This window comes from Python bivittatus, unplaced genomic scaffold, assembly GCF_059951505.1.
Source record: "Python bivittatus isolate LINGU-HERP-01145 unplaced genomic scaffold, Pbiv_v1 ctg000330_np1212, whole genome shotgun sequence".
Classification (NCBI taxonomy): domain Eukaryota; kingdom Metazoa; phylum Chordata; class Lepidosauria; order Squamata; family Pythonidae; genus Python; species Python bivittatus.
This window is the reverse complement of record NW_028277058.1, coordinates 792122-818541: the sequence shown is the minus strand read 5'-3', so window position 1 is coordinate 818541 and position 26420 is coordinate 792122. Positions and strand designations below refer to the sequence as shown.

Genomic DNA, 26420 nt, shown 5'->3' with positions numbered 1-26420 from the left:
CCTGAGAAGCCCTTTAAAAAGTTGCCCAAGCTTGGTTCATAATCATCTTGATCTCTTAAACTTACAGTACATGGCTAAGTCTTCTTTAATCATTGCTAACTCTCATAAGGATGATTGCTCATAGAACCAACCAAGGATTTAGTTGTTTAGTACTCCTGCCTACACTTTGGATTGTCATCCCTTTCATTTCAAATTCTATGGTAGGATTTTCTGTTTGGGATCAGACACACTCACCACCAGGAGTCTTTTAAATAAAGACAATTAAAGAGCATTTCATTCACCAGTTATATCTCTTATAATCAACTGATCAGAGAAGGCATCTTATGACAAATCTAAAATTTGACCAAGAAGTGATATAAATTAACAACATTTTAAATCAGTGTTTTTCAAACTTGGCAACTTTAAGATATGTGGACTTCAACTCCCAGAACCCCCCAGCCAGCATACTATACTGCATACAGTATACAGATGATACAGATAATGCATACTGGCTGGGGAATTCTGGGAGTTGGAAGTCCGCACATCTTATAGTTGCCAACTTTGAAAAACACTATTTTAGATTAATTGAACTTAAGTCACATGGAATTATATGCATCTTAAAACAAGAAAGCCTTAGTTATCAGGTCAACTTATGAAATAATCAACTATTCAAAATGTAAGGAATATCTGAATCAGATATTTTGCAGATTTCAGCTTATATTAAAATAAAGCTCATCAGAGAAAAAATTCTAATGCCCACATTCAGAAATTGCCTTTTTTATTTCAGTAGTAACACAACTGTAAAACAGAAAAACTTGGAATCGAAAGACACTCTTGGGAAATTTCCGAAGAATGAGTAATAAGGAAATGTTACTGCATTAGCTGCTAGTGTAAATAAGAGAAATGTTTAGTACTTAGTGTTTGGCAACTTTCTGCTTTTTTTTTTAGAACAGGGTTTTTACTGTCTGGTTTATTCAAGGAAGTTATATGGTGTTTCAGAATTCTGAATATTTTACAATTCCTGTCTAAATAAAATCAAATTGTCTTTATGTTGGCAATTTCAATATTTGAAGAAGTTATTATTTATGATATTTAGCTATTCTGAATAATTTGATTAATACTCATATTATTCAGAGAAGCACTTTCCAATATGATATTTTAATGACCTTTAATATATTTTTAAATGGAAAATTCTCTATTACATAGGATTAAATGCTGTTGATGCTATATGTATTTGCTTTTCCAGAAGAAATCCCTTTCATGCTTTAAAAATGCACCTTAATTTAATATTATTCAGTATAACATATATAATAGTAAAGAAAGTACCAAACAGGTTATGTGCCAAAAAAGAGCGCTACACATTACAAGGCAATTACAATTTTGACAGAAAACAGGTCATTTGAAGGCAATTCACAATCATTTCCAGGATATCTGTGAGATTTAAGGCCATTTGTTCTACTTTAAAATTTTGACACAAATACTCAGAAAAATGTGAATTTCTTGTAAAAACTGTACATGCAAAAACATTGGATAATTGGGATAAGAACAGGCATATCATAAAATATTTGTGTAGTTCTATACACAAAGTTGTGCACAAAGCAATACAGTTGTGCAGTTTTAATCAAGTTAAATAAGATTCACCACTTATGTGCCCTCCATGGTAATGTGACTGTGTCTCAGCCAACTCAAATGAGCCAGTCCCCTTTTGAACAGACAATCTAGACAAACCGCACAGCAACTGGCTATATATATATCTATATATATCTATATATATAACAGCTGTCAATCATAGTAAGATATTCACTTGTAGAAAGCAATATAATGCCAAAGGTGTACTATTATTCAATGCAAGATACTTTACAGATTTCACACCTTACATGAGCTAAACACAGGGCTCCAAAGTTATTAGAAGTGCATGATACTGTTGTTATCATTTATTATGCCAGCATAATCAATCTTAAAAAATGTAAACACAAGTTCTTTCAGGACTGAAGTATCTTGCAAAAATACATATTCTTACATTATTCACATCTTGGAAGCTTATTCTCGAATATATCAGGTTGATACTTTACTGAGCATCTGAGTGAGGTGTTTCCATTATTGAGACCTATGAATGTATTTGTCCCCACTTTCTATTCTTAGCTTGCATTTGTCTGGACAATCATTCAAAGAGATATTGCTTCTCTTGTGGATTTTTACTATTGCAAGATAGAAGACAATACACTATTCCAAATGTTTAAGAATAAGTATAAAAAATTAGTTACATTTCAAAAGTAGTAACATGTAAACTGTGATACAGAGGAATTGCATTCACATTATATATACATATTAAGTCAGAAAGACAAGGACTTTTGAATAGAACCCGTGGTCTTGTGCTTTCTCCAAAAACCCCACATAATATAATAATTATAATAATAATCGGCTTTTCTGTTAGAAGCAGAGTAACACTCAGAAACAAAGTTCACCATTTTGCTTCTTGTAAATAAAAAGCTGTTCAGTTGCGCATGCAACCAGATTGAACATTTTGGTGTATGAAGTTAATCTCTCCCCCACCCCAAAGCCCACTAGAAGATTCTACTTACTGCATACAAAGAGCTCACTGGCTCTTAAAGTGCATCACTGAACTGGAACTCTTTCTTGGCAGCACTGTATGATTTTGAAAAGCCTTCAGTATTTGAAGTGCTCATATCTGAGTCTGCACCACGTGAATAGGTGGTGTGTAGGGAGGTGGTGCAGGAGATGGCTTGATTCCTCTGACCCTCATATAGGAAAGGAACTGGTCTGGGATCTCAGCTAAGACATCTCTTGCAAGTCGGGCCATACTTAGTATGTGGTTTCCAGTTCTGTCAATGTAATCCCGAAATGGTACAAACTGAAATGAAACAGGGAGAAAAGGTTTAGCATTGCTATTGTGGTATCACATAGAATGAAATCAAAAGCAGGAAATAAAACACTTTTAGACAAATGCAGGAAAAAGGCAGCACGAAAAGAAACCCAAAAAATCAAAACCTCAGTCATAATATATTTAAACGACAATTTTTCTAAATTACTCCTCACCAAAGATCTGATCAAATACACACACAAAAACACCACCAGCAGCAAAATAATGTGGGCCACAGATTTCAAGTTTTATCATAAAATAACCTGGGCTTGTTTCTCCACTTATCATGCCCCTGATTATGGAGCCCAATAAAGTTCTTTGTGGATGTGTAGAGATGTGTTGTGGTTGGTGGTGCTGGGAGTTTCTGTGTTGGTTTCTATTTTTTTTTTTTTACTGCTTTTATTGTTTTTACTGTCCGTTGTGAGACACCCAGGGTGATGTTGCGTAAGATGGGCAGCTATAGAAATCTTTTAAATCAATCAATCAGTCAATCAATCAATATTTTTGTCTCACCTGTACTATATCCCTTTCTGCGTAAACTCCTCTTGATGAAACCCTTACTTCATCACCATCCAGTTCTTCCATGGCTTAAAAGATAAAACACGCCCATTACTTTGCTGTCTGAAATTAATGCGGCCAAACTGATATGAAAAGTGTGGTTTTCTTTTATAATAATCTATATAATACAGCTTAGACATAAGTCACAGTATTTGATGAAACTATCAGTAAGCAGTTGATTGTGAACTACTGAAAAACACTATCTTTCCTGCACAATTACAAGGTTAAAGAACAAGACATAATAACAAGAAATGATATTCTCATTTTACATACTGGTTTTATTCACATTCTGCTTAACCCAATTTGTTTAATCATGATTTACTATATAAACCACAACTGGCTGGGTTCATATTTATTTTATTTTATTTAATAGACTTGTCCACAATGGGGGACTCTGGGCGGCTTACAACAAACTAAAATCAGAAATACATAATTAAAAGTTATAAAAACCAAACTTACAAAGATAAAAAGGCTAAAAAATCCAAGAGGCTGGTAGAGGCCACACCAGGCTGCTAAGGGGCCAGCCAACCCCATTTCTGATATCCTCCCTCCCCGCCCCAGGCCAGATGGCAGAGCCAGGTCTTCAAATCCCTCCGAAAGGCCTGGAGTGAGGGGGCCTGTCTCACCTCCAGGGGCAAGATGTTCCAAAGGGCGGGGGCTACAGCAGAGAAGGCCCGCCTTCTGGACCCCACTAATCGAAGTTCTTTTACCGCGGGGATCCGGAACATGCCCTCTCTGTGAGATCGGGTGGGACGGGTTGAAATCGTGGGGGCGAGGCGGTCCTTCAGGTAACCTGACCCCATGCGATGTAGGGCTTTAAAAGTGATAACCAACACCTTGAATTGGACCCGGAAGCAAACTGGCACCCAATGCAGCTCACGGAGCAAAGGTGTTATATGGGTCCTTCTTCGGGCCCCAAAAATTGCTCACGCGGCCGCATTCTGGACCAGCTGAAGCTTCTGGATACTCTTCAAGGGTAGCCCCACGTAGAGCGCATTGCAGTAGTCTATCTGGGAGACAACAAGGGCATGAGTGACTGTTCGCAGGGCATCCCAATCCAGGAAAGGGCGTAACTGGTGCACAACCCGAAGCTGTGCAAAAGCCCTCCTGGCCACGGCTGCCACCTGCTCTTTGAGCAGGAGCCATGAGTCCAGGAGGACCTCCAAATTACGCACTGGGTCTGTCTGGGGCAGTGCCACCCCATCCAAGACCAACAATGACAACGTCCCGGATACAGAGGAGCCATTAACCCACAGCCACTCCCTCTTGCCAGGGTTCAGCTGGAGCCTGTTGTTCCCCATCCAGACCCTCACAGCCTCCAGGCACCGCGAGAGGGCGGTCACGGCATCACTTACCTCACCAGGGATGGAGATATATAATTGAGTATCTTCAGCATACTGATGATACCTCATCCCATGATGACAGATGATCTCACCCAGCGGTTTCATATAGATGTTGAAAAGGAGTGGAGAGAGAACTGAACCCTGCGGCACCCTACAAAGGAGGGGCTGAGGATGGAACCTCTCGCTCCCTATCACCACCGATTGGGATCGGCCCTGGAGAAAGGAGGTGAACCAGCACAAAACTGTGCAGCCCACCCCCATATCCCTGAGCCATCCCAATAGGATACCATGGTCGACGGTATCAAACGCTGCTGAGAGATCAAGGAGAGCAAGGATGGTCGCACTACCACCATCCCGCTCCTGCCAGAGATCATCCATAAGTGCGACCAATGCCGTTTCCATTCCATAGCCGGGCCTGAAACCTGACTGATAAGGGTCCAGATAATCCGTTTCCTCCAGGACCCTTTGGAGCTGCGAAGCCACCACTTTCTCAACCACCTTCCCCAAAAAGGGGAGGTGGGAGACTGGACGAAAGTTGTCCAGTACAGTAGGATCCAGGGAGGGCTTCTTGAGGAGAGGGTGCACCAACGCCTTTATAAAGGGCGCTGGAAACACTCCCTCCTGCAAGGATCCATTAACCATCGCCTGGATCCAACCACATGTCACCTCCTGAGCTGCTTTCACCAGCCAGGAGGGGCATGGGTCCAGATGACAAGTGGTGGCCCTCAAGTCCGGAGGATCCTGTCCACTTCCTCAGGAACGACAGGATCAAATCGTTCCCAGATAACTAGGCAAGAATGATCCCCTGGTATCTCCCCAGACCCTGCACCACACTCGGAGTCCAACTTGGAATGAATCCAAGCGATTTTATCCTGCAGGTGCTCTGCAAATTCCTCCATGCGGCCCTGCAAATGAACCACCACATCACCCTTACCAAGGAGGGACCTGGTGATCCCAAACAGGACCGCCGGGCGGCACTCTGCAGACGCAATAAGGGCAGAGAAGTATTGACGCTTCGCTGCCCTTATTGCCACGATGTAGGCCTTAATAGCGGCTCTAACATGTGTTCGGTCGGATTCAGTCCGTGTCTTCCTCCAGCGGCGCTCTAGACGTCTCTTAACCCTCTTCAGCACCCTCAACTCCTCCGTAAACCACGGAGAGTGTCGGGGCCGACGTGGCAAGAGAGGCTACAAAGGCGCGATCCTGTCCAAGGCCCCGGCCACTTCTCTATTCCAGGCAGCAGCCAGGGCCTCTGCTGGACCATGCAGCAGGTCCATGGGAATATCCCCCAGCTCCCTCTGAAACCCTGACGGGTCCATCAGGCGCTGGGGGCGGACCAATTGCATGTAGAATGCTAATCCATAAACCCTGGTAACCATGGTGCATGGGAATCATGACGTATTGCTAATCTAATACTAATTAGCCACATTTAAAGCTTAGGGCAAATTTGAGAACTAAGACACTGGATGTTCTGGTTGAAATATTCTTGCTCAGTTTTTTTGCAGAAAAAGGTGGGAGGAGAGACAAAATGTAAAGAATAAAGATTATTAATAGCTTAGCAGTAGCATGAATAAGAAACAAGTGTATTACTGATGTTTAATATCAACATATGGAGATAAATAAAGTATCAATTAGATCAACATAGTTTTCAGACCTATTAATAGGAATACTACAATTGTTTAGTCATTTTTTAAAAAGCAAATGGATTAATTTGTATTTTTATTCTAATATACAGTACATAATGTAGAATAGTTAGGATTTGCTTTCTTCTGATCTTCACACTGCTGTTTTTGGCTCAAAAACCATGGGCATGTCAAGAAAACACTTATACAATCTTATGCATGTCAGGGAAGAAAAGGTCAATTTTTTATTTCAGAAAAATGTTATCATTTGAAAAAGGTAACTCTTTAGAAACCTTCATAAAGAGCTATGTACTAGCTAAATATCAGAGGGCATTTTCAAAAGTGTCATGCACTGCTTTATTATTCTATTACACTGCATTTTATTAGATGAAAGATACAACAAACTATTAAATAAAAAAATACAGAATTGCTCCCACTGATTTGTGTAAGACCTCCCTTTACATAATAGGAGCTACATTAACTGAGGTACTCACCGTCAAATTCTGCTGGTCCAACGCCCACTATTATTACTGACATTGGAAGCTTTGCAGCCTTCAAAAGAAGAAAAACACATGAAAACAGTTACATTTCAGATATTACACGAAAAATATTTAAAATTTTTATCCCTGAATATTAAAAAGTCATACTTTACTGAAATAGCTAAAATAAGATATCTGTTTTATTTTCAACAATCATTGTTTAATTTTAAATCAATTAGCCAACATGGAAGGTATTTTTAAGTGTTCATCAGAAAATGAAATAATAGTTTTAGACATAAAGGAAAACTAAATTGATTATTTCAAGCTACCGAGGAAAATTAGTTAATTTCAGGCCTTCTGTTACTTTTTTCCATTATGTGCTTGCTTTAACTTCTTTCTACTGAGATTCCTTTAATGTCTTCTGTGTCTTGAAATACATAAGGTTACAACTACTGGTGATTTGAATATCGAAATACGTCTCTGGCAATAAGCTACAATTTATATTTTAGTGAGGTCTAACCACTGTGATTTCAGTTGATATGTTTTTAATACTTCCTAAACAATTAACCTCTCCTCTTATTCCTTTGATTCTAGATTGTCTGGCTCTCTGACCTTAGGTAACAATATCATCCCTGATTAGGTATACTTGTGAAGCCCAGGAATGGGTCCAGGGTAATTTCTTTTTCTACTATGCATATCACCCATTATCTGCTTTCCTTTTTCAACTGCATGTGTAGTTTAAAGTACTTTATAAAAATTGGTAATGGAAGGAATGAGCTTTCTTTCATAAACAGATGACTGGGGTTCCCACCTCCCCTTTCAGCCTCCATTTGCTAAGAGTACACAAGAGATGGCCTGTTGGTGGGCAAGGTCTTTCTCTCATCTACAATAACATCTGACAGAATGAAATAAGCAGTGTATGCCTGCATGCCTTTATGAGTGCATGTGCATGGAGCTGCTGCCTAGGAAGCAGCTTGTTCACGTCACAGCAGGAGCCTCCTAATGAGAATGCTAGAAAGCTGTAGGCTCACCCTTCTATCACTGCTTCTTATCACCAAAGGTAACGTTTTCTGGTAAGTTCAAAGAAACAAAAAGGTGGATGACACTGGGGAAAGCAATGCCTTGAAAATGTGCAATGCTTAATAGAAACTGGCAACTCCTTCATGATGGAAATAAAGGTGAGGGGATATTCTTTTACTACCTTCTAGTTTGACTAGATTAGCTAAAATGTCAGCAATCTGTGGCAAGTAGCCCCAAGCTGGAAAAAAATGATCAACCTAATGAAATTCAGAATAATTCTCTTCTTTTGGTCTTCTGGAAAAAATATAAGAACTCATATATTCCAAAGGCCATTTAGTTCTTGAAACATAGTAAAATGTAGTTGCTACTATGACATTTATGAGTTTTCTGTTGTCTCAGAGTATTCAAATATGAACGTTGGCCTCTGATATTTTAAAGATTCAGTCTACAACATTTAATAACTGTATCTTACAAATTCATTAATTTAAGTTTCAATATGTGGAAGAGAGTCTCACAGCGGTCTGTGAGAGCACTTCTTCCCTTTTTCTTTTCTTTTCCTCAGGGACTTGGAGGCAGCCAAACTGGCTAAACCATGCCTGCGCTCCAGCTCAAAGCATAGGAAAGGTTGGGTTGATGTGCACTGGAGCCAGGGAATGTGGAGCTGAGCAAACCAAACGATGCCCAGAACAAAGCCAGCATCCAGAGGGTGAGCTGGAGGCATGAGGAGGTGGGAGCTTTTTCCGAGGGCCTGCAGTCAAGAGGGGCAGGAGCAACTGTGAAGCCAAGCAGTCACACCAACTACGTGTACAGCAGCCAGCTACTGCTGGTAGCAAACTTCCTCTCCCAGTCGGGAACTGAGAGACGCCAAAGTCCTAGCAGCGGCTCAGGCCAGAGGCAAAGGATAACAGGCCAAAAGGCCCAGAAAACGCCAGCCAGCCAAGCCACCAAGCCTGGGGTGACTAAAGAGGGACTAGATATAAGGCCAAGGAGGGAAGAAAGTATCTCCACACTGCACAGCTGGGAGAGAGGCTAAAAACAGGGCTACTTAAGCCCTAATAAATAACACAGGCGTAGGCAATTCAAGCCTGCCTGTAAAAGAGGGAAGAGGAGAAAAAGAACTTTATGGAAATTCACTGAAACGATAAATACAGCAGAGTAATGCACTCAAAGAATTAGAAACACAGTAAATAAGATTTAGAAATTGACATACAGAGACATAAGATTTAGAAAACAGGAGGATATCCTCCATTTTGTTTAAAAAGAAATGGTTATTTTTATACCATAAATTCTTCCCTGCCACAAAGGGAGACAAAATTTTGCTTCTTGTCTGTGGTCTGTACCATTTCCGCAAAAAAGATCCTGTCTCAAAACATAACTTACGTTCACTATGGATTCCTTTGTCTGAGCCATATCAGAAATGACTCCATCTGTAATAATGAGAAGAACAAAATACTGGGACCCATCTTTTATTGAGGCAGCATATCTAAAAAACAAAAAAGAACCCCTCACATTTTAATATTAAAAAAACTATTTAGAATGCTTTTAAATCTTAATCTAATTAATACTGAAAAAAAACTAGAAACACCCAACGTTTTTAAAAGCAAAAATCAGGTGGTTCTTTGAACATTCATCTGTACATTTGCACAACTAGGAGTCTGTGCCTTCATAAATCATTATTTGGATTTTGCCAGCTTCTTCTTTTCAGGTGAACAGTATAACCTGTCCTACTTTCACAGTTGTCTTCTCCTTAATTCCTTGAACAGATAGAAATAAAACAACTGCCAACCCTCCTTACCTTACCTGTATGGGCATGGAAAGTGGGATACAGTATATGAATGCAAAGCAACCTGTTCTTCATTATCATCTGTGCACATGACACAAATAAGTAAGTACCCCAAGCAATATTTATACCTAGAAGGGCAGACACTCACTGAAGCATCAAGAAAAGAGCCACCCTGCCAAAGCTAGCATCCATATGTGCAGAAATGTCTGGCTTGCAGTGCTGTATAAAGATTGAAATCTGATAACAGACAGCTGATCTGCAAATATTTGATAGTGGTGCTCCTTTGAAGAAAACAGCAGATGTTTTAACAGCATGGGTGGAACGCACACCATCTACTTGCGGTGTGGGAGGCAGTTAAAAGCCCAGCAAGATCATAGGCCAAATAGATGGTGTCAGTAATTCAGGATATATATTGCAGCAATATATTGAGATGACATTGGGGAGCTCTGCTTCAGCACTCCCAATAAACAATAGATGGAATATAAATGGGAATGGAAATAAAACATGTAGACATCCATTTCTGGATGAGGTGAAAGAATTTCCACCTCTGGCAGGAAAGTGACATCAGGACTAAGAACATCCTTGTCTTTGTGAAAAAAATATATGGTTGATCTACTTAGAAAGTGGCCTAGCTGGCTAGCCACCAGGGCAGATGTGACCATTTCACAGAGAGAAGCTTGTGGTCCAAACCAAAAGCTTGAAATATTTCTGGGTTAAGCCATTGGAATAGATAAACAATACATGGGCTTTTAGGAAAGAATTCATTAATACCCTCAGAAACTTCTTAATCAATAGATGAGAAAAGCCATAAAAATTGTACTTGTATATTATTCATAGAAGGCTGCAAGGGCAGTTAGATAAATTTTTAAAGACAAAATATTTAACCCATTAAAGCGAAGAGAGAACAAGAATTAGAAAACAGACTGCTAAAATGGATAATAAATAATACATAATAGTTATAATAGATCCATTTATCACTGATGTCCAAAAAGAAAAAAAATATTCTGGTTCACTACCCATGGTGGGCTTTTTGGCCAATTCCAATATAGTTCAAATATCCAATCTTATACTTGGGAGGGAGAGACCCTCTGTGCTGGGAGACAGAGGGGGTAAATGTAAAGGTATCTTAACAGATTGTTTGTACTGGAGGAAGTTCAGATTTGAAGAGAGGCTTTGCTATAACCTCTAGGACATATCAAGAATAGGGAGTAGAGCCAGTAATTGGGGTGATCAGTATGATGGACATGCCATCTCTGGATGCCCTCTTCCTTGTTCAAACATTGTAGTGCATCACTGCTTGTACAACCTGGTCTGTGAGGAGCCCCTCAGATATGCTGAGAGCTTTTTGAAGTTTATACATGAATTGTGGCGGCATCCAAATGGGCAATAGTGTGGGAAGGACAAGAAGTCAATCTTCTATATAGAAAAAGATACTTCTGTTAGAATTTTATACTGACAGACCTGATAGTAACCATTTGCCTAATATACCATTACTAAAAGCTTTGGACCACTAGAAATTAACTTTACACTAAATGAAGATATACATAGATAGAAGGCTAATTGCATGAAGTGGACAGCACAGTACAGGTAGTCCTCACCTAATAACAATTTGTTTAGTGACCGTTTGAACTTACGACAACACTAAAAAGAGTGACTTATAGCCAGTGCCTGAAGTTATGACCGTTGCAGCACCCCTGCAGTCATGTGATCTGGGCACTTGGATGCTACGACGGTTGTAGCATCCTGGGGTCATGTGATCACCATTTGGACCTTCCCAGCCAGCTTCCGGCAAGCAAAGTCAATGGGGAACTGTGTGATTCACTTAATAACTGGGTAATTTGCTTAACAACCATGTGATTCACTTAATGACTGGTTTGCTTAATGACAGCCACAAAAAAGGTGGTAAAATTGGGTCTGGTCACATGATGATTTGCTTAACTGCATTGCTTAGCGACCTAAATTCCGGTGCCAATTGTGGTTGTTAAGCAAGGACTACCTGTAGAAACAGTTCCTTAAACACTTATGTCTAAGGCAAATGGGAGCTCTTTAGTCCTATTATGAACATCTTTACATAGGCCCAATGAATGAAACCAAGAATGTTAGGTTATCCCTCTCTGCCAGAATTTTAGGTGTGCAATCAACAAGATACTTGGCAAATAAAGCTAGCCTCAAAGCCTTATTTTGAAAGTCAGTGGCTAATACCTGGGTGTCAGGTAAGTATGCCAGAAATGCAGTCAATTTGGGCTTAACTTTGGAAAAGGCATAGGAAATGTTGGTCCAAAAATCAAATGTTTGCACTATTGGTTGTAAAAAATGAAGTCCCTTCATACTAAGTCTGTCAGAATCAAATTTTTAATCATCTCAAAGCTAAAACGGAGGTTATGATTTGTGATCTTCAATGTTGGGATGAAGGGATCTGTTTCCTAAGTTAATGGATAAATTGAGGACATGGTGTTGATGATCACTGGGCTGGTGTTTTACTGGTACTTGATTACTCTGCATTTTTAAAGACTTGTTCCAAAGTACTGTCAGAAGGAGAGATAAATGATTACTATTTGGTTTTCTAAAGGTTGGCCATAGGTTCAATAATCATCACTTTGCCCTTCCATCAAAAAGGCATATGCAGGAGGGACCCAATTTACAGCCTCACTTTATATATTACCAAAAAGTATACTTAAGAAAAATTTGCAAAGGCTTGGAGGACATTCTGGCAGATGCAGCTGCCACAGCAGAAAGGAACTGAGAAGATGATAGCAAGAGCCCCTTGGTCATATGCAGAGGGAGGAGAGTCTATATTTGTTATGTGTGTGTGCGCGTTTAGGTAGAAAATAACTATTGTCTGCTTATTCACTATGACATCTTAAGATGCTCTAATGGGTATTTATCAAATTCATCTTGAGCTGACAATTATATAAGTATTTATATAGTTAGAGCACTAATTATTACAGGATAAACTGATTTGTAGCATGGCATCAGAAGATAGCTCTAAGTTGGAAAGACTGCAAGGACAATATAGAAAGATTAAACATGTTTGATTATACTATGGAATATTTAAAAAATAGATTGACTCATTCTTCTTGAGTTAGTATAATTTGTCAATTACATTTATCGAGAGCTGCTTCTAATAGTACATACAGTATGTGAGAACTAAGACGTAAGAAATAAGAGAGCCAGCAATTCTCAAGCCAGAGTTGGCAGTTATGTAACACTCAACAATGGCTCACGGTCAAGGCCACCAAGTGCTATGCAGAGAGTCTGTTAATTTGTGGGAAGTGTGGGAAGAAAAAGCTATGGGTCTGAACCACTGTGGCTTTATGAGTTGCTTATATCCCACACTGGCAGTGAGCAATCAACTGCTGCATTTGGCTTCATTCTTGTTTCTTAATTGAATTGAACTGTGTCTGAGAGACTTCTGCTAGAGTCTTAGCCTAGGAACCAAGCTTAACTCTGTAAAGACAGGAGATCTGTGATTTACATTGATAATAGCATATAATATGATGGATGGAGAGCAAATCATCATCATCATCATCATCTGCAAATATTTATTACACATCTTTGCCAAGATGTGGTACAAAATAAAATTTCCACAACACAATAATTACAAATCAATCCAATAAAATTAGCTCAGAACTCAGAAAACAAATATTATCATTAAAACAGCCAATACAACATCAATACATTTGAAACAATGCCCTAGGATAGGAGTGAGTGTATACATATCCATCATAGTTAAAAGCTGGTGGGTCATGTATTATTTTGTTAGCTATCACATGTTGTTTTGATTTTGATTTTTCCATCCAATCTTGTATTCAGCTCTTCAGAAAATCCACACATCTGTATAATGGTTTGATTTCCACCCTAAGATTACATTATGGTTAAACTTCAGTATGAAAACTTGGAAGTATTTCTCAGAATTCCCAATGGGCAAAATTTGATTCCTAAGAATGGAGAAAACAGGTCTCACATTCCTGAAAATAAACTTCAGTTTGGGGATGACTATCAGTGCTTAGAGGGTAAAAATACTATTTTTTTTTTCAAATATGAACTCTTGCTTCATTCAGTTTGTACTGTGAAAATAAGCTAATAGTGGTTGAAATGCTAGCAAATGATTCTATGGATCCACAAAACAGTTCATGTATGAATCATTCTGTGCACAGCACTGCTCTAGATGTTTTGAACAGAAGTGTTTTGTTTCTATGTTTGGAGGTAAAAACAGCAAAAAACCAAGAACATTGGCATTGGCAGCTAAGGGGAGGGAGCAGAGGGAAAACACTTGGATGATTGAAGGGATAGACGGCTGATAGAATGTGAGAGAAGAAAAGGGAGAGCATACCCCTTTACTGGTCACCCATAAAACCACTCTGTAATCCCTGATTTTTGTTTAGGCCAAAATCCAGAATAACTAAAAATTCCAAGATTTTATTTCTGTTTAACCACAGCTGATTTGGAAGGCAGAATGTCTGATGTGTTTATTTTGTGTTAAAAAAAACCAGACCCCCCAAAAACACAGTTTCTGCTTCATGTGCAATTAGTTCCTGGCAGAAACATTCATGAACAGGAAAATAAGAGGAGGAAGGAGTATTATGTATGTTCACTGCTTTGAGTTATTTATAAAAATAATAAAGGCAGGATAAAAAAAATCTAAAAAACAACAACAACCCTAAAAACACAAATGGATCTTCACATTAAAAGAGTCAAGAGGGATAAACAAAGTCTAAAGAAAGTGCAGTATGTAATAATGGCAGAATATTTATTCTGAACGCAAAAAAAAAAATGATGTAGTTCTTTCCACATCAAAGAAGACTACATTAAAAAAACCTTGAATATTATTATATAAGGTTTCAGTACTGTATATTAAACATAATCATTACCTTGCTACATGATTAATAACTGGAGCAAAGTTTGTTGGTCCATAAAGCTGTACAGATTTTAAACTCATATAATATGCTTCCATTACGCCATCAATTCCACTGCAATAAGGATTTTGTGGGTTTCCATTCTATAAGTTAAAACCAGGATAACATATTAATGACTGAGAATGTTACTTATGAAATGGTATTATGACTGACAAAGGCTACACCAAAGCATTGCATGGCATGTCTAGGACCTCCCTTCAGAAAGTGGGCAAACTGTATTTTAAGAAAGGCTTTAGGAATTTTAAGAGATGAAGTGGGTGTCTTAATCAACCACAAGGCTTAAGTCACTCATTTTTGCTCAAAATCTCCAAATCGGGATAAGGTGAGGTGAGGCCACAAGATTCTGGAATCTATAATAGGAACGCTGACAGGCCACATGTGCCTCCTTGATCATATATCCTGGCCTTTTTCTTTTAAAACTCTAGAAGTTTTGAATGGGTGAGCACTTAGTTATCCCAACACCATGACTATTGCCACAGGAAATCTGTAAAATTTCTTCTTTTCTACTCATCTTGCCATAAAAAATGTGAAATAAATTTTCAACAATTCTTCCTTATTGTGAGAAATCTTATGTAGAATCACATGCAATGTCTTAAAATGTCATGAAATCGTTTGGATAAGATGGTCTATAGAAGTGAAGCCAAAAGCAAATGAGAAGGTTGAGCTAATTCACCAAGAAAGAATCTATTTCGTTTTTGTTAGTTTGGTACTTTTTCTCACCCATGACAGAAAAAAAATTGTTTCCACCCTAAACTGGGAATCTACTGGACCAAACTGAGGATTTATCTATGCCAACATTTTTCTTTTCAACAGTTACTAGTGAGATACTTCTCAGAAACCCATAAATAAGAAAAAGAAAGCTACTCTTCCTGAAGGTTGCTTAGATGTTTGGCAGGTATATATTCCACCTGACTTACCAATCTGAAGGCCTATGGTCAACCTAAAAGTTCATTCCCACCCCCAATTTTGTTAAGATAACCTGCAATTACAAGCCTGGCAATCATGTTTTCCCTATCTCACCAAAGTGTTTATTTTAGTAATTTGTGATGTATTTCATTTCGCTGTGATGTGGGAAAAGTAAGAAAAACATAATTCAGCATCTTCTTCTATTAAAGGGACCAAATAATTTTGTCTCTGGAAGGAACTACTATTTTAAGTTAGGATGGATGTTTGCTTTTAAGTTATGATAATGATAATGGTACTGGTGAACCAGAAATATGCATTTAGCAACCAAAGTAGATGTTGAATTCCAAAAGTTAAAAACTGAATTTCTACCAGACGTTCAGTGTAATAATTTAATATATTTTGGGGGGGGGGCAACATGGCCACAGAATGACAGTATTTTTAGTGAGCTCTTAACTCTATTTTAGTTATTCTTTTATTTAGTTTTATATATATAAATACTTAGTGGTTTTATTTAATATAAATTAGTAATTTTAATTCCCTGTATAAGCATTAGTAATTTTAGAACTTTAGAATTATGATTAGTTGGTATTTTAGAGTCTGGAACCCAGCACTTTTGGACACTTGCCAATGATGCAAGGCAGCAATGGCTACAAGACAGGAACAAAAAAGAGAGACTTCTGGCAAGCACCATGGCAAACTGACATCCCTAAATAGAGGGACAACTTTATGGCTGAAAACAGTGTCCAAATGCTAGATCCAGACCACCAAAATCTCTCCAGAAAAAGGAGAGATGTCAAGATTATCCATACGTACTCTGGACAGCTGTTTTTTGTGAGCAGACGGTATGAAGTGACATTTTTGTGGTCAGCTTGCGATTGGCTGGGAGTTGCGGGATTCCATTGAGCTTACAGCCATTAATGTAGCCTATATGGACTCTAGGTTCAACTGAGGCTCACCTCTTAATCACTTTGGATTTATTTTTTTTTACTGCTTCTTAAAGATTAAGAACCTTCAGAACTGCACGTTTTATTGAATTCACTGGATGAGTTTTCTTTAATCCTTTAAGAAAGAAATTCTAACAATGAGTTTAAAGATTTGTAAAAAAAAATTTTTTTTTTGAATAATACACAAAAGGATGATTAGGGTTGGTTTTAGAAAGTTTTAAATGGATTCAAGGCTCAGATTGATTTAAGACTTTGAAGTTAATTAAAAGAATCCTTCCTGTGGGAAATTGTCTATGTTTATATTTGGAGACAACTGATGAGATGACTTTGAAGGTTAGACACTAGAGGGCACTAGAAGGAAATAAATGCATCAATGGCTTCTTTAAGAGAGATCTATGATGAATGGGCTCAGGAATTGATTATAAAGTTATCTGCTATTACAGAAAAATTAGAAGGTGTTACTGAAGAGGAACAAGTTCATTGAATAAAATTGAAATCAATTTGAATGTGGATTTAAAAATGATGCCCTGTAAGAAAGAGATGGAAATAATAGATTTACTAATGAAACTGGCTGATGATTTAATAATTAAAAAAGACACACAAATCTTTCGGAAGAGTGATGTGAATAACTTCTCTACATTGGATTTACAAAAAGAACTTGTTGAAGGTGTCAAAGATTTCATGAGAAGGGACAGTGATAATATGGATAGTGACATGGATGACTTTTTCATACTGGAATTACAAAAGGGGCTTGTTAAAGAAGCCAACGATTCTGAGAGAAGAGACAAAGAGAGTATGAGAAAGCAGATGTTAGGACTTCGTTTGAGAGAACTAAAGATTGCTGGGAGAAAGAAAAAGAATACAAAATTGGTTTATTTGATCAAGGTTCAAATAAAGTGGTTGCTATTTTTGGTAATGTTTAATGGATTTTTACTGATCAGGACTGGATGATGATGTTTTAAAGATTTTATTTGAAGAGAGGAAATGGGGGGGGGATATGTTTAAATAGAAAAGAAGATATAAATATAAAAGGAAGGATTCAAATTGGGTTTAGTAGATATAGTTTGTAATAGTTATGTTGTTATTTCTGATAACCCTTAATGGACTTTTGCTGATTAAGATGGAGAGATGAGGTTTTAAAGATTGGTTTATAGAGAATGGGGTGAGATACAGGATGAAGTGATGGTTGTTTTTATTTTAAGAGATAGTGATAAATTGTTAATGTTGATTATACTTGCAGGGGATAAAGGGGGGTTCCTTTTTCTTTTTTCTTTTTCTGTACTTTTTCATTTTTTTCATTTTCTATTTTTTCTATATTTTTATATTATGTAGATTGTATTAGTTTTATCTGTATAATATAATCTTCAATAAAATTATTGCAAAAAAAGAGACAGGAACGAAAAAGAATTCAAAGGGAAAGATCAAAGAGAAGAACAAGCCTGAGACATGGCAAAGAGAAAATTCCAAACATTCTGAACACTCTAAGGCTGTGGCAATCTCCAGACAGCTAAAACTGAATGATATATTCTAGCATAAGGACACAGCGTATAAGTCCTCTTCTTCTTCTTTTTCCCTTGCAATCTCCGCTAATAAATCCTATGACCTATGTGATTGGGAAGTAGATGATTTCCCTTCCTCTGATGATGAGGCTTTTGTAGGAGATAGAGGGGAGGACACTTTTAAAACCACAAGTAATTTCAACGTAGATCTGGACTTGGTTGCTAAGAATTGCCTTTTAACTGATAAAACAGTTATTGCAATTTTCGATCAGCTACTAGATGCTAATCAGAAGACAGATGAACTTAAGGCTAAAATGGAAAAGCATATAACTAAACCTGTTATGGAGTCAGCCACCAACTCAGTTTCTCCAAAACTTACTCAAAATCCATCTGATGCACAAGACCCCACATGTATGGAAAATATCATGGATGAACTACTCTTGCAGCAGCACAGATTCTGCTCCAGATTGCAATTAATCTTCTTAATGAGGACAGGTGGCACAACAGACAAGCAGTATTATACTCCCTCTCACAACTTCTCCACAACTTCTTCATGATAGAGTATATTCCAGCAAGCTTACAGAAATCTCTTGGCTTCCCAGATGGCATGGACTCGAAAAAATAATATTGACTTTTAAGCATTTTGCACTCCCTTCAATGGTTTTTAAACTTAAACATTTTCTAAGGAGATTTCAAATCACGCCATTCATATGTGTCTTTCACAATAGCAGTGTATGGCCTCTGCTAAATTCTGGGAGGAGAGCCAACCCTGTGAGGGAGGATGGCATAACCCCCAAAGTTCATAATCTCAACCAGCAATTACATATACAGCAGAGTGCTCCACCAACTCCAAGGTTAGGAGCAGATAAGCACAGGAGGCACAACACCCTTGATTTAATTAAAGGGAAGATACAGACATCAGTCGACCCTATGGAGGATGAGAAAAAACTAGCTCAGTTATTTGACATTCTTTCTACAGAAAAACAACAATTATACACAAACTTGAGGCAGTTAAATCAATGCTTCAGTCAGTGACTGCTGCAACTAAGTCCCTCAACACTTTATTGCCCTCCAGCTGTCCTCCTATGCAATCCTTCTATAACCTCCCAGATGATCAGCCCACAGGTGATAATCCCTTAGAAACTGGACTCTAAAGAACAAACTAGTCAAACTACAGCTCCATCCTCATTGGCTCCCCCTTGCATGGATCCTGATTTTATTCATCCAATGGCTGCTCCATCTACAACTTGCTATTCCTCCTTGTAAGTGAATTCTTTATGTAGAATTTCTGAACATGGTCAATCCTTTGACTCTGACCCCCCCAATCTGGCCTTATTTGCTCTGCCCATGAAACATCTCCTGTAGAACTACCCCACACTCAGGACACCATCCACCCTAACTGGCAACAGGAAGTCTACTCTCTATCTTCTCCCCCAATCTCCAATTTGTTCAACCCAAGTGTTGCTCCTCCTGAACAATTATGCAGAGAGAGCACCCTGAGAGAACCAGCAAATTGACAACTACATTCTGCTAACAATATCTCCATCCTCTCTTGGAACATAGCTGGAGGGTCCCCAAAGCAAGGAAACCCTGATTTTCTTGGATTTCTGTCCCAATTTGATATACTTTTTTTGCAGGAGACATGGATGTTGGGGAATTTTCAATCCCCAATTACTTTTCTCAGCTGGCCCTTATGCTGCCTAGCCTCAGAGGTGGCAGACCCAAGGGGAGGCTTAATCTATTTATAGCTTCCAACTTACATGTTCAAATTGTAAAACCACTACCTCAGTTTGAGAATGTTGCATCAGCTATGTTAGTCTTTGACCAATTTTCCTTACTGTATATTAATATCTATCTTCCTCCTCAGCAGTTCCATTCACAGGTCACCCAACCTAGAACCAGGTTGATTCTTTTCTCATTCTTTGCCTGAATAAATTCCCCAGTGCATATATCCTAATAAGTGGGGATTTCCTGGTTGTAATGATGAAGCTCTCTATGCATGTTTCAATGCTTGTCCTCCCATACAAATAATTGAACCGCCATTTATGCCCAGATCCTTCAAAGATTCAAAATATAACCTATGTGGCTTTAGGTTGCTACATCTCATAAATAGACTTAACCTACAAATGTTAAATGGCCCTGTCCAAAATTATTTCCCTGGGCAATATACATTTTGGTCAGCTCACAACTTATCCACCATAGATTATTTAATAATTTCTAGAGACCTGGCCCCTTACCTTAAGCACTTTGGCATAGTCCCTAAGTCTGAAAGCATACCTTCCCCTAACTTTCACTTGCAAATTTAGACAAGGCCCAATTAGGAACCAAGTTAAGGGCCATTTATAATGCCTGATGGGAAGCAGCTCTTACAGGGTCAGATGGAATGGCTCCCTTGAAGATAGGATAGCCCAGTAGTTTCACTCAGAGGAAGTGCATACCCTCTGTAACTTTGGGGCACACTCAGACTCAACTGTCCCACAAGAAAGCAGAATACTTAATGTATATCATGATCTCATAGCTAATATCTAACCTTTTATAACAAAGGTGAATACCAACCGATTAGGAGGGGATGCCATTCTAAGAGTTGGTTTGACAAATCTTACATCGCTGCCAGAGCAGCATTATTGGAATCCTATGCTACCTCACTGAAGGCCAATTCACAGATTCCACCCAAATTTTAAAGGAGCAAGAAAGACAATATAAGGCTCTGCTCAGAAAGGAAAAACCCCAAGATCAGAAGAAGAAACGGTCACAGCTAATCAAAGCTAATCGAAGCTACAAAATCCTTCCCTATTCTGGCATACTGCAACAAATTGTTCCCACAATGGCATTACATAATTGCATTGTAACATCCCCTCAAGTACATGGATACATCACTTCCAAGCCCTTTATTGTGATCCACATGCTGACACCTATGTGATAGATGTACCTTTATCCTTACTATTGCAGTGGCCCCAGTCACATGCAAGGAAGTTAAAAATCTCATTAACCAGCTTAATTGTGGTATAGCCCCTGGGAGCGACTGTATCCCCCCTGAGCTAATTAAATCCAATTCAAATCGGTGGGATCCTGTATTGGCCTCTTTCTTTTCATACATTAACCACACAGCTAAGATTCCAGAGGAATGGGGGGAAGCTATAATTATTCCCTTATATAAAAGTTTGATAGGAATGACCCAGCTAATTATAGGCCAATTAGTTTATTGAACATCATTAGCAAACTATATGTTAGGTACCTAATCACCAAACTCCAAACCTGGATTATAGATGAGGGAATAATCAACCTTGAGCAAGCAGGGTTTCAACCAAGATGATCCACTATAGACCACTGCCTGGTGCTTCAACATCTGGCAGACAAATATACAAACCACTCTGACTTGAATCTATATGAATCTTCATTGATTACAAGGCAGCATTTGATAGTATCTAATGGACATTTTGCTCTGGGACATTTTGAGCAGATCCTCTATTGGCAAAAAACTCTTGCTCCTAATTTATAAGTTATACATTAAAACTGGCATTAGAGTAAGATGTAGCTGGGGAGGGGGACGGTTCTGACTTTATCCAGAATGTTAAGGGAATGAAACAAGGATGTGTTTTAGCACGATTGCTTTTCAACATATATATCAACTCTGATTAAAACCCTTCAGAGAGTTGATATCCATGCACCTAAATTATCTGATAGACTTCTCCCAATTCTACTCTATGCTGACGATGCAGTTCTTCTCCCCTTATCTTCTGTAGGCATGAAGCAGGCACTAAGAACCCTGGCATCCCACTGTAATAAGGAACAATTAGGTATCAACTATGACAAATGTAAAGTTTTAGTTTTTTCCAACAAAAGATAAAGGCACAAGTGGACAATTGATTCCCATGAATTAGAGCAAGTCAAATGTTTTGAATACTTGGGCATGGTATTTTAGGCCTCTAGGAAATTAACAGCCCAGATAAATTATGCCACTTTTACTGCCGAAAAGAGTTCACTAGCAATAACTAAATTTTATAGGCGACAGGGAGCAAATTACATTCCAGCAGCAAACTGTTTATGGCTAAAACAGTTGCCCGACTATTATATGGGATGCAACTTGACCCATATACAAACCTAAGGGCTTATGAAACCATTCAATTGAATTTCTTTAGGACTTTGTTCAGTACCTCAAAATGTACCCCTAATGTAGTGTTGAGGCTTGAAGCTAATGTGCCAAGGTACTGTGCCAAGTATTAAGGCCCAGGCCTGGACCAGGATTCAAAATCATGTTTGACCCTACAGGCCTGTTGCCTCTGCTGTTGTCAGACAGCACCGATCTCATTGGCATTGCACCTGTATAGAACAACTTTGTAGTCTTGGCCTCTCTCCTGATATTTAGGCCAATTAAGGGTTAAGAAAGCCAAATCAATAGTAAAAGAAAGAATTATGGACATTGATCACCAAAATGATACCACCACTGCTCCTGAATTCTATTGCCAAAGATAGCCACAAGACCTCTACTGCAAGGTATCTATATAATCTAACCTTAAGCAAATATAGACGAGCCTTTTCCAGACCCCTCTTTGATGCTCTCTCTTCAGCACTATTGATGGGAAGATTTCATGGGACTCCTTATTTACAGAGACTTTGCCCTTGTGGATCCAGGGAGGTAGAAACTCTTGCCCATGGCCTCCTATAGTGTCCTTTTTGTGATACCCCAAGATGCACTTTTAGAAACTCAACATTAAAAAAACTAAGATCATGGCATCTGGACCCATTAATTCCTGGCAAATAGAACGGGTAGAAATGGAAGCAGTAACTGACTTCATTTATTTGGGCTCCAAGATCACCGCAGACATAAACTGCAGCCATGAAATTAAAAGACGCTTGGTCCTTGGGAGGAAAGCTATGGCAAACCTAGACAGCATATTAAAAAGCAGAGACATCACCTTGCCGACAAAGATCCGCATAATCAAAGCTAAGGTTTTTCCAGCAGTAATGTATGGCTGTGAGAGCTGGACCATAAAGAAGCCTGAGCGCCAAAGAATTGATGCCTTTGAACTGTGGTGCTGGAGAAGACTCTTAAGAGTCCCCTGGACTGCTAGGAGGTCAAGCCAGTCAATCTTAAAGGAAATCAACCCTGACTGCTCATTGGAAGGATTGATAATGAAGCTCAAGCTCAGATACTTTGGCCACCTAATGCGAAGAGAGGATTCTTTGGAAAAGACCCTGATGCTGCAAAAGATTGAAGGCAGAAGGAGAAGGGGACGGCAGAGAATGAGATGGTTAGATAGCATTACTGAAGCAATGAACATGAAACTGAGCAAACTCAGGGAGGCAGTGAAGGACAGGAAGGCCTGGCGCGATATGGTTCATGGGGTCACGAAGAGTCGGACATGACTTAACGATTGAACAACAACAAAGATGTGCTTTGATCTCAATCTTCTCTAAATTTGAGGGTTATACTGATAAATTTTATGTTTATTACTTTTTAAGGGATGCTAACTACACTCACATACCAGGTGGCCAAATATCTTCATCAAGTCATACAGTTGCACAAAACTTTTAATTAGATATGTTGTTTTCTTTTTTTCTCTGATAATGAATTGCTGTACCAAACGATTTCTCTTTTCCTACTGTAAAGGCTAGTCAAAGACTGTAATAAAGATATTTGATTTGACTTGAATGCATTCAGGAACAAAAGAGTTGAATCAAAAGTGCAGTAGTCCAGAGTTATTTTATTATTCTGTCAACAGTTGGGCCTGCATAGCATAAATATTATATTAGAATTTTTCCCCAACAGATACTTGGTCTAGAAACAATCCCTAGAAGGCCTCATGAGACTTCTTTATTTCTGGAGTCTAGTGAGGTGTTTCACCAGACTCCATAGATATGCCTCCAACCTCATTACAATCCTTTTTATTTTAAGCCTCTCCTTCTCTTTTTCTCCTTTCCATCCTTTTTTAAGCAATACATCCATCTTCTAGATAACAGTCAGGGATAATAGCAGGGACTGCTGGAAAAAGTAAGCCAAGGCTCACCGTCTAATAACATTACATCATGGGTATTGTCCTAGCAATCCTAAGTGCCAGCAATATAAATTTAAGATAGGAGTACAATTCTATTAATTTTATTTTATTTGTAGTGAATAATTCTGCTGTATGCCACTCAATGTCCATCAGGACCGAAGCAGGTTAGAAATTTTATTAAAAATAAATAAATATAAAATAAAATCCTAAAGAAGCCCCACTGTTCCTGTGTATTTTCCTACTTAAGAAATCAATCAAGATTTCTTTTTTCCTTCCAATACCTTTTTCCAACAACATCTTTGTCTTGTATTTTTTTAAAAATTATTATTAACATCTAATGACTTGTAAAAAATTTGGGAGGGTGCAGGGCTGCCATTCTCTTTTTGGTTACAGGTTTATCAGTTCCAAACATATACCATGGTTACAAAGTCCCAAAATTATAATTTAGTATGCTGCCCCAAGTTGACATGAAGGAATAGAGACATACAGATTTGGAGGATTTCTGAATTTTGTTCACCAGTTGATAAGGAGAAAACAATTTATTAAACTGAAATCTTATATTGGGCCTCTGTGCTTTTATTCATGTTTGTTTTAAGGACATACTATTACAATCTTTTGTGACTGTACTGCAATCTGTGAAGGATTCAAGGTAATTGTCCAATACAATGTGGCTTAGGGTGCCTGGGCAATGTTTACAGGTAGCTCCCAAGCCACTCCAAGACTATGTTGCCAAAATTCAGCAGCAAACCACCACTGAATAAAAATGGTGTGACTTCTCACCAATTTCTGACAGGAAATAAAATCAATAGGTGCATTATACCTCCAGTAAACCTAATGCTCTTACAAGTTTAATAAATAAATAAAACTCAAAGAAAAAAAGAGTGGCCTGAACATTCAGTTCAGTGAGACAACAACATCCTTTCAATCATGTCATTATGTCACTCCCTCATTTCTAGCAATACAAACAAAGAGCATCAGGTTTATCATCAAGACTGATTTATAATAAATATATTTGTTACACTTAAGAGTCTGTTCTTTTGTTTGTAACAGCCACACTTCTAAAAAAAACAAAGATAAACAAGCAATCATTGAACATGTACTTTTTTAAAAAAACACCAACCACATAAATCAATTTCTTACCAAGGCAAACTCATGAGATATTCTTCCATCCGGAGGCAGTTTTGCACCAAAACCTAGAGCTGGAAACATTTTGTCACTATCATAGTCTTGAATGATTTCACCTACTGCTTTTAATGCCATGCCATATGCATTCAGTTGGTATGGATTCATGTAGTGAAGTGAGGTTGGATGTGCAGGGTTACCTGTTTTAAAATATATTTAGAGGATGTTCAGTAGATGAGACTTTTAATAGGTTTACTATATGAGCAAAAATGTCTCTAACTGCTACTTTCTTAACAGATGTTATCTGTACTGTCAATAGATATTTCTCATTATCTATGACCTCAACTTTACTATCCTCCTCCCCCTGCACCTGAATTCCCCAGTGTTCCATCAAAGGCTGGATTCTTCTCCATGTGAATTAACAAAGGCTTAGACAATAAATTTGTTAGTGGTGAAAGAGCCACAGAACCTTTTCAAAATTTGAACAGGAAAGTTCATGTGAGATGGGCGGCTATATGATACGATAAATAAATTAAAATAAATTTCTTCAAGTAAGTTTTTTAATATCATTTAATTTAAGTATATAATGACCTAAATGGGCACAAAGGTACACTGCTTTGGTCATTTTTAAATATATATATATTTTTTATTAACTTCATGACAACTCTTATTTCACCGAATTTGCAAACTGTGCAGCAAAAGTTTAAGAGAAATGTATAGTCAGCAAAATAAATAGAGTGAAATGAAAATTGAGAGATTAGCTTATCCCTAAATCAAAGGCTACAGATAATTCAGGTTTTAAAAGTTACAGATCCCTTTAAAAATGTCTTTATTTAATAAAATAAAACAAAGGGAAAAGAAAATAATGAAAATATAAAATTTTACATAATCATTTCAGTAACAGATGTCCATATTTCATTGTAAGCACTAGATCCTGTGGATGACTTTGAACCCCCTAAGATTATGTGAAGAAATTCAACACTTCATGTCTTTAGTTTTCTGCTAGGCTTCATGAGCCCATTTTACTTTTAACAAAAATAAGCAACAAAAGCTGCCTTCCAATTAATTAAAATTAAAGTAATTAAAATTAAGCACAATTTATATTTCATAATATATGGAAATGTAACTAATAAAAACTATTCCTTCTAGCCATATACTGTAGATAGACAGAAAGAAGGGAAGGAAGCATCATGTGATTCCAAATTCTAGATTCATTCACATCTTGTTTAAACACATCAAACTATGGTTATTTGGTTCTATAAAACAAGCCTAAATGGATATGTGTGTATGTGTATTTGTAACTATAAATTCTTACCATAATTTGCACACAAATACAACCATATTTTATAGATATGTGCAAACCTAGATTTAG

At 38.0% G+C, this 26420-nt stretch overlaps 1 protein-coding gene across 4 annotated transcripts in view; it reads right to left on the bottom strand.

Annotated features, from left to right (window-relative positions):
- Positions 1-490: 490 nt before the first annotated feature.
- The window catches only part of CPNE8 (copine 8), a 75048-nt gene continuing 49118 nt past the window's right edge, over positions 491-26420 (bottom strand). Inside the window, exons 16-21 of one of the 4 annotated variants that reach the window (XM_088141627.1) lie at positions 25067-25248; positions 14537-14664; positions 9263-9365; positions 6878-6935; positions 3374-3447; positions 491-2851 (exon numbers count right to left, since the gene is read on the bottom strand). In XM_088141627.1, the coding sequence (XP_087997753.1) occupies positions 2663-2851; positions 3374-3447; positions 6878-6935; positions 9263-9365; positions 14537-14664; positions 25067-25248 (734 nt within the window). In that variant the 3' untranslated portion in view covers positions 491-2662. The remainder of the gene's footprint in view (positions 2852-3373; positions 3448-6877; positions 6936-9262; positions 9366-14536; positions 14665-25066; positions 25249-26420) is intronic. The other 3 variants (XM_088141628.1, XM_088141629.1, XM_088141630.1) reach the window with 3 other exon arrangements.